The 21,643-nt window shown below is 43.1% G+C and overlaps 1 protein-coding gene and 1 non-coding gene across 3 annotated transcripts in view; both read right to left on the bottom strand.

The window, feature by feature from the left end:
- Positions 1–21,643, bottom strand: part of ACACA (acetyl-CoA carboxylase alpha) — a 239,733-nt gene that overhangs the window by 18,535 nt on the left and 199,555 nt on the right. For both annotated transcript variants that reach the window (XM_044921884.1, XM_044921885.1), the window contains 5 exons: positions 20,461–20,557; positions 17,112–17,208; positions 16,096–16,231; positions 9,099–9,276; positions 7,114–7,226 (listed from right to left, as the gene is read on the bottom strand). In XM_044921884.1, coding sequence (XP_044777819.1) covers positions 7,114–7,226; positions 9,099–9,276; positions 16,096–16,231; positions 17,112–17,208; positions 20,461–20,557 — 621 coding nt within the window. The remainder of the gene's footprint in view (positions 1–7,113; positions 7,227–9,098; positions 9,277–16,095; positions 16,232–17,111; positions 17,209–20,460; positions 20,558–21,643) is intronic.
- Positions 954–1,145, bottom strand: LOC123326808. Its single transcript, XR_006541349.1, has one exon. It is a non-coding gene; the product is annotated as a U2 spliceosomal RNA (small nuclear RNA).

Below are 21,643 nucleotides of genomic sequence, written 5' to 3'. Positions count from 1 at the left end.
AAGTCAAGGATTTGTGTGCTTTAAGTGGGGGGGAGAAAAGGTTTGCTAAATTTTATTTTCTAAAAATAAAAGGCTGCTCTTAAGCTAGTTAGACCCTTGTGTAGCACACCGAGGGCCCCTCTCTCCTTGTACAGCAAAGCAGCCAGCCTTGGTAATGATTTAAGGGAGATTAACAAATATGTCAATGTCTATTTTCTGCTTAATTTAAAAGCAGCGTCTATAAAGATTTTTGACTTCTGAACCCTGTTCCCCTTAAAGAAAGAAGGTAAGAATGAGGAGGGGGATAAAGAGTGATTATCCTATCATTGATCGTTTGTCAGGAGCATTTCTTATTCACTGGACTATTGTAAAAAGCTAAGCTCTCGATCAATCCTGTAAGCTCCCTGTACAATTAAATATCTTGGAATGGTTTTCTTTCTTTTCTAGCCAGATTGCAGGGCCTCAGGGTTTTTAGGAAAGCAAGTCGTTGTGTGCGTGTGTGAGGGTGTTTGAGAATATGCTACAGGGAGGAAAGTCATTCTTTTTCTAGAATCCTACTTTAGGAACAGGCTGAAATGGGAGAAGAAAGGTAGATTACTCCCATCTCTACCTTCCCCAAATAAAAAGTCCCCAAGAACTCCTAAAAATCCAACCTTAGAGTTAAAAATATTTTAACATAAAGAGCTGAATCCAGAAGGGGCAGTACTAGTCTGATCAAATAAGGAGAGCTAACATTACTGTGGTGCTGTTATGTGCTAGAAATGTTGAAGTACCTTTCCTCTCCTTTAATCCTGGCAAACACCCTCAAAGATGGCTACCTTACAGATGAGGAAACCAACTCACAAAAAAGGGAAGTAACATGCCCAAGGCTGCGAAGTTAGGAAACCATGGAGCTGGGATCTGGGCTTAGATACTCTGGCTTCAGAGCCCATGCTCTTTTTAAATTCAGTTTTTATTTTTAAAATTTCCCCCAGAGTGAGTGCATGGTTCCTGGAAGTACGGCAATAGCAGGTCGACGAGTGCAGTGGATGGGAGCAAGCTCCTATTCCGTCTCCTAATTCCAAAAATCCATTTAATGTATTGTCCTCGGACAGAGGACATATCAGATATTAAACTGATAAGAACAGATACTATACTTGATCTTAGCCAAAAGGCCGAGAAGTGATATAGAGCCAATGCCCTTTAAATGAAACAAGTTAAATTGACCCACCAGTGTCCACAGGGCAGCAGCCTGTCAGGTGTTCCTGGGGCCAGGACATAATGAAAAGCCACATTTCTCCTCCATGGGGTCAAAGCTGGAGAGAAGCTTCCGAGGAGAGAGCTGATTTCTGTAGCAGGAGGTGTTTTTTACCCAGCCATGACACTGAAGGAGAGCAGGAGGAGGGGACCCTCACCCTATGGACGGGCAGATCACATCCTATGGTAGAGGATTTCGGGGGAGGGGTGAGACTTTCAAAGCTTAGAATAAAAATCAGACTGGTAGGCTGAAAATTCTCCACTCAGCCAAAGGCACTAGGTGACCTTGCAGAAATCTCTTTTCTGTGCTCAGTTTCTCGTTTATGGAACAACAATCCTAAGCTGGCAAAGAGGGAAACTGTTTTATAAAAGAATGTGATATTAAAGTGTTTTTTATTTTTTAGTTACACTAAGAAGCCTATGTAAATTTAAATCCAATTTCAACTTTTATGGGCCCTTCTTCCTTCTCTTAAGAAAGCAATTTGCTTTGATTGGTTAAATACTTATGAAGCTAAAGAAAAGGACCAGACCACCCTTCTCACTCAGCTCCAGAATATCTCAGATACAAGAACACACACCCGTACCTCAACCTTGAGACTGAAAAATCAGCATAAAAAAGACTGGAATCTTATTAAGATTCAGAAGTACAAACATAAGTAGCTGTTTAAAAGATCTGTGCAATCACATTTTCGATGTTGAAAGAAATTTCTCTGTAAAGATAGTAAGATAGGGTGGAAAAAAAAAACAACCCCTTGCAAAACGATTTCTGTATCCATCACAGGTGTGCCTTTCTTTACATAAAAGCATTCTGGAAAAACTGCGTAAATCAGATCCTGTTTTAAATGCCTTAAGGGAGCTATTTAGAAGGAACCCTGCAGTGAATCCTTTGGTAAAGCAAATAATCCTTTCGTAATGGGAATAATTTCTCCCAATGTATCTAGTTTTTTTAAAATCCCATTTTCATATATCTGCTTTTCTTCAAAGGGGGCCACAACTATCTAAATATACAACGGCATTTGCATATTGATTTTAATAGCAATCCTCTCAGGGATGTTTAACCCTAGGTTCCTTGCAATTGTGTTAGTGCTCCGCTGTTCATATTTTTAAAAATCAATACAGTACACCCAGAGATTTCCAAATAGGAATCAAAGAATCTGTTACTACCCCCTGCAGCCCTGTGCCCCCACACAAACAGTCCACACAAGAGTCAGGAAGCCGCACAGAATTCTCTGAATTCTTGAGGCAGTTAAGTCTCAAAGTCTTTACTATTTTCCTTTCCTTAGTTGCTCCCCCCGCCGCCCCTTCGCCCCCCAGTCTGGAGGGTCAAGGGATGGGGCTCTGGGTCAGCTGGGGCCAGGCGGGGCACAGGGTCTCTCAGACATATTCTGATGACAGCTCACAGGCAGGCAGAAGCTTAGGTTCAGTCCAACAAAATGCCAGCCAGGCCTCTCCATCTGAAAGAACTGTGAATCACTGCTTCCTGGAATGAGGCAAGCCCAGGTGCTTTTATAAATACAACCAGATGAATGGAACAGACCAAAACAGCCCCTTGTCCTTCCCAGAAAATGCTGTCACTATGGCACCATATTGCATCAAACCAAAGAACTGCTGAATCAGTGTGACGAGATGGGTGGTAAGCTATTGCTAATTCAGGGAAAAGGCACCTGCCTACCCCAAAGCCCAGTGCTTGGACGGCCATGGTGCCAAGTGAGGACACTGCATGTGTACAAGAGGTGACCAGGGCAAGAGCCCACTTCTCATGCATTAGAACCAGAACTTCTTTCCTTTCCAACTTTCTGGCCAAGGATGTTGCTTTCTGACTGAAACAAGCAACTCTAGCTCTTTTCAGCTTACAACATCTTGAAGATGGACACAAGTGATAGAAAAAGCACACACAGCTCAGATACTTTGATCACTTCTGCCAGAAAACCAGCTTAGCCCCTGAATCCCCTTAACCCAAGGAAGTGTCCTTTTCCTGTCATCTGGCTGCTAAAGAGAAGGCTTGGGAGGAAGGCATTCCCGCAGATGTCTACAGACACATTTATCCTCACCTGAAGCCACAATACTCCCTCTACACCCAGGATGCCTTGGGCAGAGAGGGTGCTGGGTGGAAGGGCCAGGCGCAGGCCAGCTGCAGTGTTCAGCTAGAGCTGCCCCTGCCTGTGTCATATCGTCCCTCTCAGGGCATGCTCCATGTGGGCACAGCCGAGTTGCTGCGTGGCAGGCTGCCTGGCTGGCTGGGAACAGGGCCACGTTCAAAAGGTGTGTCTGGAGCAGGATAACATTTCACAAAGTGGCTTCTTTGCCTAAAGACTATTTGTGTTGAGGGAGAGGGACGGAAGGGAATTTATGATTGCTTCACACTTGGGACTGGGCAGCTCTCACTCTCTCTTAACTGATTTGTCATCTCCCTCTGAGCACAAGACAAGGGTAAGGATCCAGGAGAAAAAGCTCAGGTCTTGGCGTCAAGAGGCTGGGCTAGGAAGGCTAGGAAGGCCATCCTACCCCACAGCCACTCCCTGCTCCTGGCTCTCTGAGGAGGCAGAAGGATGTCAGGGAGACACGAAGAGGCCGTGGAGGGCTGGGGCTCTATTTCCAGAGAAGGAATTCAATTTCCTTAAGGCAGTCAGTCTGGTAGGATGTTATCTGTCCTGCACTGACTCTACCAAGCCTGTTCTGAGAATTTGGCAGTGCAGGACCATGGTATTTGGGCTTAGATCACATTCTTTCTCTCTTTACCTCTATCAGGAATCAATAGCTGTTTTCACACTCTATGATAATCATGGAACTACAAACTAGTAATTCACCTTCTACCCAAACGAACTATATAAAATGACAAAAGGTCAGTTTTTAAAAATAAGAAACCTGAAAAAGATGAAGTTAGCTGTTCAGAAATTAAATACTACTCATTATCCTTAGAGAATAAATCCTAATTATGTTTTTGAACACAGTCAGTTGTGCATTGGTTTGCCTAAGTGATCTGACAGCGTGCTCCCTGGTGCAGGGGCCAATCTGGGAAGAGATTGAGAACATAAGGTAACATCCACTCCTACAGGCTTTCTCCTAAATCAGATTTATTTCAGTGAAATTGGCTTTAGATAACAAAGGGAAAGAATTCCTGTTTAATTGTGATCAGGCTCAGTATTCAGCTGAGGTCAAATCTGGGGAAATCCTGAGAAAAGTACAAGAGAGGGAACCGCAATTCCGTTCTGGGCTCTGGCGTCCATTATTTTGTGTCTTGGATGACTTAAGTCTTTTTTTGCCTTAATCTCTCAATCTGGAAAATGAGGTCATTTTCACCCACTTTGTGAAAAAGCATCTTGGCAGTCTTTGATTCTAGGCACTGATCGAGAAAGGAGCCAAAAGACAAAGGAAACCCCAAAGGAGCTGAGTTCATAGCATGTCCTGTTACATTCCCACTGGACTGTGGCCCCACAAATACACTTGGTATGTATGATCCCCCCGAAAAACCGCAATTGCCTGAGGGACAAGACCACTTCTTCTATTTCTTTCGTATTTCTTTTCCTATACCCTTTGTTCCAAAAGTAGACCTATGCCACAGAGATACCAAACGTGGCTGTCCGCTTCTGATTAATGTGGAAAGGAAATGACGCCAATCCCCATGCTTGAAAAATGCTTCATAGATTCAAAGCGAATGCACATTCACCTGATATTCATGGTGGCTAAGTGGGGGCGTTATCCCCACTTTTAGATGAAGAAACTAACGTCTACAAACTAGTAATTAAAACAATTTACCTGCACGCAACCTAACCGAAACTTGTACATGATTATTTCTATTCTAGATCCACTCTCGTGTTCCCGACCTGCCCTGGGCCAGAGCCTGCTTCCCATTTAGCAGACTAAGGATTCTTTCTCTAGTGCCATTTTGGTCAAGGTTAAATAAATATGGTTTTCTTCAATGCGGAGAGGAAATTGATAATGAGATGATTTGTAACAAATGATTAAACGGCCATCACTTGGGAATCTCCTCCCTCTCCCCTTCCTGTATTTCAAAAGTTAAAAGGTGCTGGGTGAAGGTGGGAACGATATTACTTTCCTTCAAGAGAAAGAAGCTTCAGCCCCACACCCCTCACCATCCAGTGGTTCTGCAAACAGATGTCAGAGAGGATCCCTCTTCCTACCACCCAGTTACTCTGAAGGGATGATAACAGCCATTGGGGGGGTTAAAAAGAGGCAGTGAACCCCCAGTTAATGAGTAGGAATTCAGCAGGCAGTGTAAGATAAATGGAGCTCTCTCTGCTTCTGCTAGAGTCAGCATGAACTGCGGCCCTGCGGCTTGTTTGTGGCAAATGGAGTGCGCGAAATATCAAAGGGCAGTGATCCAGAAGAAGACCGACTTTGACAAATTTTAAATTGGCCAGAAAGAAAACCAGCAAAAAAGAAAAAAAAAAAAAAAAGGAAGAAAAAAAGAAAAAAAAAAAAGGAGAGAAAATTACACAATGCACTGTGTCCTGCAATTGTGGTACTGCTGCCTTTGTACAGAATTAGTGGTAAAAACAGCAGCGACGACTGCCTGATGCTGGGAGCAATTATGAGCCATCTAAGTGAGATGCTTATCAGTGGCTGAAGCTTTTAGAGCTCTCTCTCTATACAGTTGTGAGTAACTTGCTCTTGAGCTGCAGTTACTTTAATTAAAGTGTATAGTGTTGGTCAGAAGTAATTATCCTGTTTGGAGAAGAAAGAGAAAAATACCACCTCAACAATTCTGGGTGGCAATAGATTTTAGAAACAGCTTTGCCAATTCTTGTATGTGTGCACTTCCCATAAAAGGATCAGGCCGAGATGGGCTAGAGTTATTGACGGTTGTTACCTGATGGCAAACAATGGGACACACACAGGGTTTATTAGAACCCCAGTCACTGGGTTTGGCTCAGGGCTCCAAACTGCCAGGATGCGCAGTCTCTCGAGTGCACACAAGCACTCGCAAGGTTGTGTCTCTAGATGGTGAGCATATAAAGAGTCCACAAATGGTGTTTTATTAATTTACTATTTGAAACATATATGAACTAGCATCTCTCTTTTTTATGCCTTCCATTCATGAAGTTTCACTACCTTTTAAAGACAATCACTGTGTTCCTTTAGGAAAACAAAACCAAAACAAACCAACAAATAAAAGAACCTCAAGCAATTATCTTCGCCAACATAGCAAGGGGGCTCGATGGGAGATCTGGGCAGAAAGATGTGTTTTAAACGGATCTGAAACTCATTCGGTCTCTGGACTCAACACAGGGCTCCCAGGGTTCAGTCCTATGTGCAAACTGCAGCACCTTCCAAAAGCTCCAAAAACAAATGAGCAACAGAGTAGTGGCTGGAAGCATCATGCTCAAATGTTCCCGGGCCTGGACGACTGCTGCCACGGCCTCTGTGTGGAAGCACACAGTGCACAGTCTTTACTTCTGTTTCTCTAGCTCAGGATGGCCCCAGAACACCACCTTGGGTAGGTCTCCAGCCTCTCTGTCCCGTGACACTGACTCTCAGTGTCTCAGAAATGAGGCGGGCTTGTCCAAAGACACAGACAGAAACAGGACATTGAAGCCTCGCATGTTCTCTGCCTGATCAGCCTGCCCCCCAACAGCAACTTCTAGCTAATCATTCTTTACAAGGACACCCACAAGGCCAGAAAGATGGGCTTTGTGAATTATAAGAAAATACCAGAAGAAAACTTGGGTGACTTTTGCTTTTTTTAAGGTCCCACTTTCCTTCCTATTACATACACTATTTCATTCTACCAGGGCTCTTACCATATAGAGGATAGTAAATAAAGATTATCATGAATTTGATCAAATGCTTCAGTGCTTCCTCCCCTGGCCTATGAATGCACTCATTACAAATCAGCTGAATGGCTCATTGATTTGCCAGGAGGACAAGCAGACATACCCAATCGCTCAGCCAAGCGAATGTAGACGGGGTCCACCCGACGCATGGTTTTCACCAGATCCTTTCTGCGGAATTTGATTTCTACTGTCCCCTCTGGCTCCAGAACTGATCCCCTGGATCAGAGAGAAACAAAACAGAAATAGAGGCACTTTAAAGGAAGGAGACAACAGAATGAGGCCGGTTACAATTTGCAGACCAGGAAATAGCTTCATTATGGTTTTGGCCACCCATGGCTCACAGAAGTAACCCCAGGGAGGGAAGCAGGCATCAGAAAGTGTCTAAGTGGGGTGTGAAGGCCAGGCAAAAAGCAATTAAAATAATTCTCATTACCACCACGCCAGTCTACTTCCATCTCAAAAGAGGAATACAGATTCCACCATCTACAATGGTGCAATGAGGGGTCGACGCCAAGCGGTCCCGCACACAGCCGTCAGTTGCTGGTGGGACTCCCACACGCTAGGCCAGGCCAAGCAGGGGAGAAAACACTCTGCCTACCGCTATGGGGAGGTCTCAGGGTTATTTCTAGTTTCTAGTGCATACTAATGATGTTCTAAGTACCAGGAACTTTACCCTGGACAACTTAAAAAACAACAGCAGCCACGTTTTACATTAAAAAAAAATTATAGCTAATACTTCCTATATACATGGCACTGTTCTAAGTGCTTACATATAAAGCTTCATAGCAATCCTATACCCAGTCTGCATCCCCTATGAGGGAAGGAACTATTATCCCCCATCTTGCCGATGAGGAAGCTAAGGTCCAGGGCATTAAGAGACTTGTCCAAGCCTAACAAGTGACAGGGCTGCATCTGAAACCAGGTGGTCTTGTTCCACAGTCTGCAGAGGAATTGTCTGTGATCTGCTATCAGATCAGGGGCTAGATTTGGATTTAAAAATAGTCAGTACAGACTGCTAGCCTACTGATTTTGCAATAAAACTACGGGGCTCTCCCAAGCAGCTGTTGAAGAAGGAAGCTAAAATCTTGGGGAAAGAGAGAAACAGGTGGGGCACCTGGGTGGCTCAGTCATTAAGCGTCTGCCTTCAGCTCAGGTCATGATCTCAGGGTCCTGGGATGGATCCCTGCATTGGACTCCCTGCTCAGCAGAAGCCTACTTCTCCCTCTCCCACTCCCCCTGCTTGTGTTCCCTCTCTCACTGTGTCTCTATCAAATAAATAAATAAAATCTTTAAAAAAAAGAGAGAGAGAGAGAAACAGGTACTCTAGTAGAATGATCGGAGGCAGGAATTGGCATGGGCAATGTCAAGGAAATACAATGTGAAATTTACCTATTTTGGAAAGGGTTGAAAACAGATTATGAAAGGAAGCTGCATGTGGTCTGTTTTACTTAAGTATTTTCAAGGACCACCTCCTGACAAAAGCCTGGGACATTCTCTTATGGTGAGCACGGTGTTCTCTAAGCCTCCCAGAATGCCAGAGTGAGCAGCTCCGGCTTGGAATCAGAGAATGCGGGGGCTGCTCAGTGACCTCCGTGACCAGCAGCTCATCCCACAAACAAGCAGCAGCAGCTCAAGGAGAGTAAGACTTAAGACTGCTCCAGGTTCCTCGCCAGCCAGTGGCAGAGCTGGGTGAAGACCCTAGAACTCCACAGACTAAGAATTTAGTCCTTCCACTCCAACTCGCCTTGAGCTCCCTCTGTCACACGTCTAAGAAAGGGAGAGCGAACAGGCCTATCTGCACAACAATCGAGAGAATCCCTCCAAGTTTCTCCCAGTGCCTGGAATAGAGGACGGACTTCTTGGTACAAGAATGTGGGCTGGGGGGTCACACTAGGAAAGCCTGACTCCCACCTGCTTTCCTTCTCATCCTAGCAGACACTATCTAGAAAATCTCTTTTTCTGACCTGGGAGCCCTCTGGGAATAGACATATTCAAATAAAGATCTCTTGGTTCTAATGTTCTCCAGGAGGAAACCAACAGCTAGCACACCCCTAGAGACAGTGAATGGAAATAAAGAAGGAATGCTACCTGCTCTCTCGGTCAGCGTACATCTCCATGTGCCGGGGGTTGATGGTGGGATCGATCACAACCCAGGAGCCCCCCCGGAGCTCAGCCTGAGGAGGAATGTATACCAGCACTGGCTGGGAGCACTCCCGTAAGCTATCCACGATGTAAGCACCGAACTTCAGCACTTGGTCGTACATATCTGTGGAGAAGGAGACAAATCAGAAATCACGAAACAGTGCTTCCAAATATTGTTCACATCATGGCACACACAGAAAATAACACACTGTGCCTCCACGAGGAGGCTGCTCCTACCAGAGGCGACAGGCCTGGGGGGGTTCAGCCACCCCGGGTCCTGTCCGGCCACCCTGAAGACTGAGAGGATGGGTATTTCCACCTGTATTCTGTTCAAGACTCCAGGGGATCTTCAAAAGCACAAGAGAAGTGTACGGTCTTTCACAAGACACAATGTGCAAGCCCTGTGGATTGCCTATCCATTTTATAGCCTTTCTGAATTGCTGGATTCAGGTCTCATCACATTAATTCACATTTGCTCTACAAATGCTGAGTATTTTTCATGTCAATATGTGATCTCTCTCACTACATTAAGTTTTCTGAAGGAAGGAACGATTCAAGCTCTTTTCAAGTCTTCTCGTGATACTTAGAATATGATAAGCTCTTAAAATGTGCAGCTAGTGGAAATGGAGCCTTCAAAAATTTTATCTTCAAAAACTGCATCTTTCCTCTTTGTATCCCCAGTGTCTTGTCCAGTGCCTCGAACACAGTTAGTGCACGATAAGCGTCTGCTGAAGGAATGGATGAGCACATACACACTTTGGAAAGAACATAACCAGAAAGAACAACAAATTCTTTAACAGTTGCATTTTTATCAGGGCATCAATGAGAGAAAAAACTTAAAATGCATATGTAGTTATTGGAAATATCACACAGCCACATAAAAAGAAGAGCTACCTCTTCATTTTGCTAAAGAACACACTTTGTAATCCCCCCAAGGCCAGGAGCAGCCTGAAGAAAAGGTACCCTGGTGCATAAATAAAGCAAGTCCTTGGAAAGTAGGATCAGTTATTGTTTCCCAACAATTTATGGAGTTCTTCCCATCTCCTAGCTCCCTGAATTCTACACATGGCCAAAGTTTTAGGTTTATGATTCCAGATATTTAATGAGCACTTCAGTGGAACCACAATGGATCCTTTCTAAACACCAAATAACAGGTTCAACAGAGTTTAAACTTTCCTATCAAAGCAAGGATCTCAATTTGGAATAAATCAATTCTGGAAATCCAAAGCAAAGAAGCATTTTTCAGAAAGTTAAGAGCAAACCCAAATAGAAATTGCTTTCATTGTAGTTACTGGCAAATTAAACTGCCACCTTCTCCAAAGTAAAAATGGCTCTCTCTATATAAACCATCAGTGAGCACAGTTCACTGCAAAGTATATGCCTCTCTCCATTGCCGGGCCTGGCCACTCTGTGACAATTACAGGAACTTCAAAAATTCAGAAGTTGCTCCAAGGAAAAACTCCCTACTCTATGAGGAATGTGTATGATCACATACTCTGTATATATGATCAGAGCAAAGACATTTATTCCTTTGGGAGGAAAGCAAAGACCAAAAAAATTTACTGCTAATTACACAACTGCTGTATGAAGAGTGGGGAATAAAGGACTTTAAGCGCTTTACGCTAATTCTGTGGTTATGAAAATAATTGCTCAGTTCAAATTATTTTAACTAAATTAATTCTTTAGTGGATATTTCAACCAGTGCTACATAATAAAATAATTGTGTAATTAGCAGTACATTTTTCAGTGCTGCCAAGAGTACAGTCTCAGTCTCTGAACAAGTAACAGAGAGGAGTGGCCCTCGGTGGTCTCGTGCGGAGAGAAGAAATGGAAGGTGGATAGAAGGAGAAAGCGAAACAGCAGAAAATAGCACACACAGTCATCCTATGTGAAAGAGGAAAAAGTAAGGCAGAGGTAAATGAAGAGAGTTTGTCACTTCTGTTTGTTAAAGATCTACCTATATTAAAATCTGCCCGTACTACCTATGATGAACAGATCCAGCCCCCAGAAAGAAAGGAAGGACTGTATTTAAAATGTATGCCCACTTATTTAAGTTGTAAAAACTCAGTTCATAGGATATGCAGTTTGTTTGGGAGGAAGCAGAGTGTGTGTGCAGTTTTTGAAATGAACTTTGGTCTCTCCTTTTCATCACCATGGCTAGTTTGCTGTGTACCACGGAGCATGATTTCATATACACACACATATGAATCATTTAATCATCAGAAAACCATGTTCTTACATCCATGTTATAGGTGAGTAAATTGAGGTAGTTAAATAAGTGAATAAATGGCAGAGGTAAAATTTGAACGCAGATCCTTAGGGCTCTGAAGTCCGCTTTCTGTGACCTCGTTCTTACTGGGAGGGAAGAGCATGAGGCCAAGGTAACCTGCTTTCCAGCATCTGACACAATGGCTGAGTAAAGCAAAAACCAGAAAAGAGACTGGAATAAATGAAGATTTGTAAATTTTGCCTGGATTTTTTGTTATGTTCAGAAAAGTCAGAAATTGTACGGATGACACTACCAGCTATGTGAAGGGCTTGGATCTGACTGCCGAGCAATTATCTTCAGGCCCCATGACGGTGAGTAACGAAGGGGCATCAGGCTTCATTAAAGCTGACAAGCTTGGGACTGAAAACAATGCCTTCTCTAACCTGCAACACCAACTGACCCACAATCCAACCATCAAAACACCCAAAAAGCAACAAAGGCTATTAAAATGTGAACGGACACACACAAAACAAACCGTACAAACAACATGCTCATGATGAATCACAGCAGCCCCAAACCACACATTGTGAAAGGCAGGTTGAAGCACCTGGCAACAGTCTGACATACATTTGTCTGAAATCCCTTCGTTTCTGAGACAGAGCAAAAGCACTGTCAAGAGTAGCAGGGGAGAGTGTACTCCCAAGGGTTTAGGCTAGACATCAGTCTAGGGAATTTTAAAGCTATGCATATGCTGACTGTCAATTCTCAGGCCATGAGAAAAGCAACTGAGAATGGAAAATACTGATAGGTTCTTCAGTGGAAAGGCGGGGGCTTGGCACTTCCTAAGCACCGAGAGCAAAGCACATCTGCATATGATCACACAGCCTTTCCAGTGTGTTCTCAGCATCCAGGCACCAACCCTGCCTAGGGCCTTCATTGTTACACAACATGGATAAACTGTGACAGCCACGGTGCAGGGTGGTAGGGTGTTTCCACAGTGCCCCATTCTCTTGAAACTGGAACAGATCTTACTGGCTTGGGGTGAGATTATCTGTTAGAAGCTGAAGGTAAACATTGGACATACACAAGCTGCATATACATAATGTGTCTCATCAGTTCATTAGGGCCGGCTGACACAGTATTTCGACAACCAAGTAATCAGAGACTTTAAAATAGATTTCATTCCAGTTAAAGTTTCCAATAAATGTTTTTTTATTGTTATTTATAACCTGTCCCAGGAAAAAATAATAAGTATAACATGAAAAGCCAACTGAGAGTGACCTGGTAGCACCAGCAGTGAGGCAGCTTAATATCACTGGGATTTGCATCCTATCAAGCTATTCATGCTGAGGCTGGGACCCTGGTGCTAATTTCTAGTAAATTTCACGCTTGATGTCTCCCTGTTGTGGGTCATTGCCGGTTCGTCTAAATAAACTGCTTCCAAATGGCTCTTCCATCTAAATATTCAGCCAGTTTTTATAATTTAATTTTGCATTATGCTGAATAGCCTTCCGGCCAGATAGAACTCACTGGGAAAAAAGCACCAATACCATCTTGACATACTTTTATTTATTTATTTATATTTTTACTGCTCGAATTAGACCTCCTAGGCTGACTAGTAAAGAGTTTTTTTTTTTTCCCTCCACTAATGTCAATTTTCAGCATAGCAAGAGCTGTCTCTAATCTTTTCCTACTCATTACACACAATTTTGGAGTCATTTTACCCACAGTGCAGTCGGCTCCTGGCTGTGTGTTTGTGTGCACTGAGGGATGGCATAATTGTTTATTTTCCCTCTCTGCATAATCCCCAGCCAGTACTGAAACCAAAACTGCAAACATCTCCCCAAGGGATATGGAATGACTCTCAGCTTAGGTCCCTTTACATGAGATAATATGTAGAAAACATCCTGACCTGTATGTAAATATGAAAGGCGATGTTCTTCCCCCTCCTACGTTCACACTGATCTCTATCTTCCCTAAAGCTTATTTACCTTAAGTGATGTGTGAACGGATACAGCAGCACCAAAATTCAGAAGGCAGAGCTGGCCCTGGTCTGTATCAGGCCAGTAACTCATTTTTGACCAAGGGCAGGGGAGAAGGGGGATGGGGGAAATTATTGTTTAATGAGTACAGATTTTATGTCAGGGATGATGAAAAGGTTTGGGGTATATTTAGTGCTGACGGTTACGTAACGCTGTGTATACATTTAATGCCACTGAATTGTACACTTATAGATGGTTAAAATAATAAATATTATGTGTATTTTGCTGCAATAAAAAAAATATACACTCCTATCTGAACTCTTGAAATTTCTTGTCATAATAACCAAGGACAACTTCAAAGCAGAGGGCAGGTAGGTGGCTAATAACTTTCTCAGGAATCTACACAGTTTATTCTAGAGATGTTCTAGTAGAGCTGGCTTGGTCCTAGGCTCTAAACTCACCCAACTGTGCTATAGGAAGCCAGACAGATCTGCGTTCCTCTCCCAGCTCTGTCATTATTTTAGCTAAACGATCTTGGGAAATCTACTTAACCTAAGTCTCAATGTATATAAAACACCGATAAATAATATAGCCTACCCCTTAGAAGTGCTTGTTGTGATGATTATGTACGATGACGCATGTAAAATGGTTAGCATGGTTTCTGGTGAAAGGAGCTCAACAAATCTTAATTGTTGTTCTTACTGTTACACGGCTAGCAGCCAATCTGGGCCTGAGCCAGAACATGCAGCAGAGTTGAAGCTTTTCCTACAAGCAGCAAACTCCTGAACTCTGAACTCCTTAGGACAAATGAGCCAGGCTGGCTTACTCCTAAGTAATGTCAGGAAGAGTGAATTCTCAACGGCTCCTGGGAAGAGAGGTTAACTAAGTTAGAGTACTGGCACTGCCTTATCTAAGTCTTAATGTAAATCTTTTTGTTGTTGTTGTTCTTTGTTTTTGTTTTTAAGATTTTACTTATTTATTTGAGAGAGCAGAGCGAGAGAGAGAGAGAAAAAGAGAGAAAGAGAGAGCTCAAGTTGGGGGAAGGGGCAGCGAGAGAGGGAGAAGCAGACTCCCTGCTAAGCGGGAAGCCCAATGAGGGGCTCCATCCCTCCTGGCATCATGACCTGAGCCGAAGGCAGCCGCTTAACTGACTGAGTCACCCAGGTGCGCCATCTTAATGTAAATCTTACAGCCAAGAAATCTGGGATCAAGTGAAACTGGATGCTAAATAAACCTCAAACATATGAATGAAAGGGCTTTCAGGCTCCTCCCCCAGAAAAAACCACTTCAGTATAGTATCATACTCTTTTGAACACCTTAGTATTTTGTTCAAGACATTTTTCTTGACTCCTTGAGGCAATGTCTGTCTCTGATTCAGTTTTGTTTTCTCAGAAGTAGCTAGCAGAATTCCTTGCACATAGGAACTCAATAAAAATGTGCAGGATTGACTTGTTTAACCTATACTTTCAACATCGCACGGCATTTTCACTGATTTATTCTCTTCGTCATAAAATAATTCACCTGAGAGTCTATAAAAGTATACAAACATTAAAATGCATGTTCAGTCCAAGTCTCCCCCAAGAAAAGTGCAAAATGTGGTAGTTCTCCAGCAAATACGGGCAAAGGGGAACTTTACAGCTTAAAAAAAGAAAAGAAAAACCAGCCTAGTCTTCCATATTTCACCAAGGAAGCCCGGCCGTCCAGGGCTCTTCTGAGCCAGGTTAAGGGAAAGTTGTTGGCACGGGGCTCTAATCTCTCTTCACACACAGCTGATAATCTATAAAAGGGTAACTGTCTCAGGCTTTTCCTCCCTCAGAGGTAGAGATGCTCCTGCCCCAAGCTATTTCTGGGTTCATTGTTTCACATCTTATATGTCCTTCTCTCTCACCACTCTACTCCAGCATTGCCAACTCCTCCCTCCTTCCATTCCCCTAACTCATTCTACTACTTCAGAACCCTGAGTTCTCCCCCAGTGAACAAAGTTGACTTTGACCAGTGTATTCATCCCCTCCTGGTAAGGAGTCTCTGGTCTCAGCCTGGCCACGAATCTCTGGTCATTGGAGAGAGAACTTCGCTGCTATAAGAGGGAGAACGAGTTTCCTTTGGCTCTCTTGAACCATCCATGGTGGCTCTGCACAGGGAGGATTCTCAGTAAATGGTGATACTAGCTGCCTACATCACTAAGCGATTCCCATAGCACAGAATGGAGCCTGTATATTAATGGCCTGATACGCTGGAGCCACGGGCCCACTAGGGCTGTTGTTGGATAATAATAAAATACACCACAAATTACCACAAAGAATAGCTTCTGATACAGAATTTGTTCGTTTTCTTCTGGTGAAGGCTAATTTCGGTATCTACCTCAGACATGACAGAGCATTCGAGCATAGCATCCACAGAGAATATGCCCAGAAAAGAGAGACAGAGGATAGCTAGCACAATCACAATTCCCCGGGACCATGAGAACAGTCTATCATTCACCTGTGAAAGCCAGATCCACAACAGCAGCCCATCTAGATCACACTAGTAGACTGTTCTGAAATTTTGTACAGAATTGAAAACCACACAGTATTTTCCCACTCAAGTTGCAACTCAGAAGATATATTTCAGAGAAAGTATAATCCCCAAAAAGCCTAGGGTGACGGGCTGTAAGGCTACCCATTGGTTCTGCCCAGTATAAACCCTCCCTCCCTGTGCTGTAAAGTTCTGGGGAAACAGTTACGCCCCCCCAGCCCAGAGCCAGGCCAATCACCTTTCATCCCACCAGAGAAGCCTCTCCAGTTCGCAAAGACCATCAGAGGCAGCCCTTCACGGTTGAAGTCCTTGATAGCCTGATAGGTCTTAAACGCAGAGTCTGGGAACCAAACCTGGCCAGCCTGCTGGATTATCTATTGGGGAAAGTCAAAAAGGAAGACACAGTTAACAACAGAGTTTGAGAGGGAATTTCTGCAAGGTGAACAAGGTTTTACTTGTTTACTTTAAAAACTCAAACAAACCAAACAAACAAAAACTGTTGTTGTTCATCAAGAGGATCATCTTTGAATTCAAAAAGAAGAAAGGATCCTGGATCTTTGACTTTGTTAAATATTCCTCTTTTTAAGTCCTGATTACACCACCACTCCTCAGTCAGAAGGAGGAAACCTTACTGCTTCTAATGGAAGAATGCCGTCTTGGGAATGAATCCTCACTGTAGGCTTCCTAAAGGCAATTTTAAGCCACTCAACTACACTAGTCCTCAAAACAAGCCAACTGTACATAGTTCCCAGTCCTCTCACTCTGTGCTTAGTACAAGCTTTCTCTGTACTATGGTTGGTCAACAGACACTTGATGTGACACTGATGAGTAACCTCTTCCCTGGCCTCTCCCACCCCTCATTTTCTGACTCTTGTCCGGATGTGAAAATATAATCTACCCTTTTAAAACAAAGATGAATGGTGGTGTTCACATTTGCCATTAGGGCAGACTTCCTCTTAATTCTAGTAATAGCTCATCCATGCATGTGTTCAGAGAATCTGGGACCAAAGAGCCCTCAGCTGCCTTTCTGTAAGACTACCTCCCCAACGAACATAGACTGTTCTCTACTAGCATCAACAAGACCACTCTAAAGGCCTAAGTAATTTTTCAATTAGAATTTAGCTTGTAGTCCATTTAGAGTCATCTTAAAAGTGAGCACATGATGGTTTGCAATGCCCCCAGTATTTCCACAGGCTCTGCAGAAGGGAAAGCCAGCTCTGAGCACAAGAGCGCAGGGTACTCGAGGTTACTAACCTTGGCTTCAGAATCCAGGTTTGCAGGATCGGCTGGGATACTTAGTTCCACTGTTCGGGTTTCTACGGCAACTACCCCCACAGGTATTCCTCCTAGCCTGATAAAAATGAGCCAAAGAAGAACCCAATGTATGTAAATAGTACAGTTAGTCATTTCTTTTCCAGCCCCATATCAAAAGATTGGAGTGTGTGTGTGGAGGGGGGGCTGGAAACTGCAAATACAGAGAACAGGGGGAAATCCGACTCTTCTAGGGGTAGAAGACTGCTCTCAGGATCACTCCTGTTCTCTACCACATTCAAACCAAGGGTTGAACTAGGCGAGCCTCAGCAGTTAGACCCAACAACAGTCTAGATGTGTGTGTGCACACATAGGCACGCACGCACACACCTTTTTCTGTGGATGCCAAATGAAATTTCTCAGCTCACTCTAGAGCATCTCTTTGGTGAAGACAGAGGGAAAAGGTCCGAAAGGGAGGAGGCACCTGAAATTTACACTGGGCCATACAATGAATCCCATACACCCAATACCTATCTTCAATAATCAACCCCTGGCCAGTCTTGTTCCATCTTCATTTCTATCTAGTTTCTCTTCCATGAGTCCCATGTTACTTTGAAGCAAATATTAAATGTATAATTTTGTCTATAAATATTTCAGTATCTGAAAGATAAAGACCACTATACTATTACCACAACAATAGTTTTATTTTAATAAAAAGTCCAGAGTATTTTTTGGGGGGGGTGGGATGTGCAGCTGTGTTACGGAAATGATGAAAAATACGTGCCAAGTGTACAGAGATGGTTAAATAAGCCCTGAACTTTCTCTTTCACTGGAAAAGAGCAGTGGCCCAGGGATAACTTGCAGCCATTACTCTTGGTGAAATAGGCGATCTATATTGAAAGTATGCATTTCATCTCCAACATATGTTAATTTAAAAAAACTCTTCAGGAGCTCAAAGCCTCTGCATCTAGGCTGCATGATACCCTCTCAACTTCGTCCTCCAAAGATGTCCTGGTAAAAATCAGGAAGAAAGAGAGGGTGAGTGAAAGTGGGGGGAGGGGTGGCAGTTGCTGCAGGTACAGGATGAGTCCTTACTCTGGAAAATGTGATTCAATCTTCACTTTCTCAGCTGCATTCCTTGGGGCCGAGGCTGGGATGGGTTATAGTCTCTCATTCCCCCAGCATCTCCGTAACAAACTTTTCCATGAAGGATGGTCTTTGGTTGTTACAGTGGCTACTGAAAATGGATTCTTGTCATCACAAGAGGCCTGACAGGGGCCTGAGTGGGGACCACCCACCCCCTTGTCACTTGCCTGCACTGAATCAGAATCAAAAGCCCTCTAGACAACCAGACAACGAGCAGGAGGTACACAGGAGGGTTTAGAAATATTTCTGTTCACAATGATTAACAATCCAACTGGAAACTTGTAATTGCAAAAGCCACCCTAAATCGGTAACTTATAACTTATATATTAGGGCCCATGTGACCTAATAAAGAACATCTTTATCTGAGTATTACAGTTATTTATTGAACTTGAAAACAGCTCAGAACAACTTCTGTTTTCTATTATACTTCATATAAATTTTATCAGGCTAGCACATGAAGATGCTACATCTTGTTTTATAGTGTGTCCCTGGACAAGGTGCCATGGAATAATAAAAGACAATTTACAGCCAATAGCACACATATTCCAAACATACATACCAAAGATGAGTTTTGGCAGCACTTACAGTAACAATCCCAGAAGAATACATTTATATTTATTTCTCGAAATGCCATTGCTTTTGAAAGAAGCTAGCTCCATTTGTGTTTTATATACTTGTGAGCATGTGTATGTGTTTGGAGTAAGAAGCCCAGAACTCATCAGATGGAAAGAAAGGAAGAAGTCAGAGTGAGTGTTGCAATAAACAATGGCAGAGCTAACTAAAGCCAAGCTTGACTGATCTTGCTCACAGAACAATCCCTTTTCTTCCAATCCTAAGTGTAAAGCATTATTCTCTTGTTTCCCGTGGGAGGATCTTAAAGACCTTAACAAAGGTTTCGCTTTCTGAGGCTTAAAGCCTGTCATGTTTTTAACAGACAGGAAGACTGAAGCAGCACAGGTAACAGACAAATTTTCAGGAAAGCTGGTCTGAGTGTGATGTGAGGGCCCTCCATAACAAACCGATAGATCCTGGGTAGGAAGGCTCTCTCTAATGCATCCCCCAGTAGGAATTTTACCAGGCACAAAGAATAGTTCTCACTGGGCCCCAGAAGCCTGTGGTGAGGGTAGAAGACCTGAGATGTGAGAGAAAATGGGAGTTAGCCCCTGTGAGTTTCAGTTTGGGCTGACTCCAGGCCTGACTCTTATTCAGAGTCACAGTGGAAGATCGTGTCTGTTGGATTCGCCATCTGATGGCTCCTCGTCACTGGCAGAATGAGACATGCTGACCTCCTGTACTGAGAGAACCACAAAGCCTAGAATTATTTTCAAGGCTAGAATCTAAATCTCAACCCAATGCGGCATGTTTGAGAATCTTGAGCAGGTGCCACTTTTCACCAAGATAAGGAAAACTGATTGCCCCCGAGAGGAAGGTGAGCTCCAGATGTGGGTCCCTAGGGCAGCATGTCTCTGCAGTGCAGAACGAGATTAAGATCAGCCTTGGCAGGTGCTCGTTATAGTGAGCGCTACAGATTATTTCGTGCAGAGCTTGCTGTTGAGTGAAGCACTTCTTAGAGTGGGTATTAAAATTTAATAGAAACTTCAATTTCCCATTTGAAAAATACAGGTAGCCCGGCAAATCTATTCCAGTTTATTTTACTCATTCCTGTTTCAGGTAAACTTTTTTCTTTGCAATTCAAAGCTGATGATAAGCCAATATCGTGCATTTGTTATACTTAAATAATCTTGATGCCAGGAAGGAACTTCTTCTAGGTTACATAGATCTTTGGGGTTACATGGCAAGGTAGATGAGTCTGATTCATTTGTCACCTACTTCGGGCAGAAAATGGTCTTTGGGGAAGGGGAAGGTCACTGGTAGGCTACGGCTATTGTATTTGGGCTTTACAGCCCTCAAAGAGCTTTTCTTTCAGTATTATAGAAAGGAAATGTCAAAACCAGACTTCAGATTAAACGCATCGTTGGAGAGACACAGTAAATGACTACTGGGAACCAGCACTCCAGTTATGCTGCCATGGGCATGACTATAATCCAATATTCTTAGAAAGTTTAGACAAAGAGAGCATTATTGGTAAAACAAAACAAAATAACCCCAAACCACCCCACCCCCCAAAATCTCTATAGCCATGGCCCTTTCCTTTCTCATTTTTAGTTGGGAGGAAGAAGAGCTTCCAAAACAAAAGAGCTCTTACCTGGCTCTGCCAACCACCACAGTCTGTGCCCAAGGTTGCATGATCTCTGAGAAAGATCCATAGTCAAAAAATCCACTCAACCACTGACCTTTCTGGGCTACAGAAGGGAAAGAAAGAGAACAAAGAGAGAATAAAGACCATCAATCCATTGAAAATGCACTGGAACTGGTAAATTTAAGGTTGGATTTGGGGGATTGTTTTGGGGAGTTTGTTGTTGTTTTTAACCATATTATAATAGATGCACGCATTAGGCAGCTGAATGTTCATCTGCCTTCAGACATCATCTCCTATTTCATTTGCTAGTCTGCATAAAAAGAATCATTTATCAGCAAAAGCATCATTTATTGTTAAACGATGGGGTTCAGCTAGCAGAGAGTTTGCATGCTTTTAAATAAATAACTTGGCTTTTTTCAAAACACTACAAACATTTGTCAAAAGGCAGCCAAGTCATTGAAGTATTTTCAAAATGTCTATTTCTATTTTAAAACTTAGCTTACAATTTTGTTTGATTCCACTGACTTTTTTTAATGGAAAGCTGAAGACACCAATGATAAGTACTAATGACCAGATGAGGACCCAAATTTGGGGAAAAGAAAAGGGACTTGGCTTCTCTGCTAGAAAAGCAACAAGATACATCCACTTTACTTACAGCTCAAAAAGTATAATCTTTCTACAAGAAAGGGCCATGCCCATATACTCTTGACACATAGCAAAAATATAATGGTTAAGATGCACACACTTAATGTCATTAACCTCCCCTGCACACAGAATTTCCTTCACTGGCAAGACAGGTAACTTTTGACATCTTAGGTTAAGAAAAAAACTTCTGTTCCACAGGTATCCGTGTTTGACCAAGGCCCCATAAAAGCTTCTGCAAATAACTGTTTCCTAGCTTGCCCCTCAGCTCATGGTTTCTCAGTGATCCTTCTAATTTGAACATGGCCCTCCGCCCCCTAAAAACCCAAGTCCAAAACCAATTAAAAGTGGAGATCCGAGCAAGCTAACCTCTGCTGACTTAAACAGGATGGAGAGTGTTTTATCAAGACTAAATTTGTAATTACTGTGTTCTACATTCCTTGCCTCTATGGCCCCAGTGTAAAATGTGATCATCCATTTCAAAATTATCTCTCTATCGTGAGCCCAAAGCCGATCGTTTAGATTCTGGTCTCGTGTTGGGCGTCAG

Source organism: Neomonachus schauinslandi, chromosome 15, assembly GCF_002201575.2.
Source record: "Neomonachus schauinslandi chromosome 15, ASM220157v2, whole genome shotgun sequence".
Taxonomy (NCBI): domain Eukaryota; kingdom Metazoa; phylum Chordata; class Mammalia; order Carnivora; family Phocidae; genus Neomonachus; species Neomonachus schauinslandi.
This window is presented reverse-complemented; position numbering and strand designations above follow the sequence as displayed.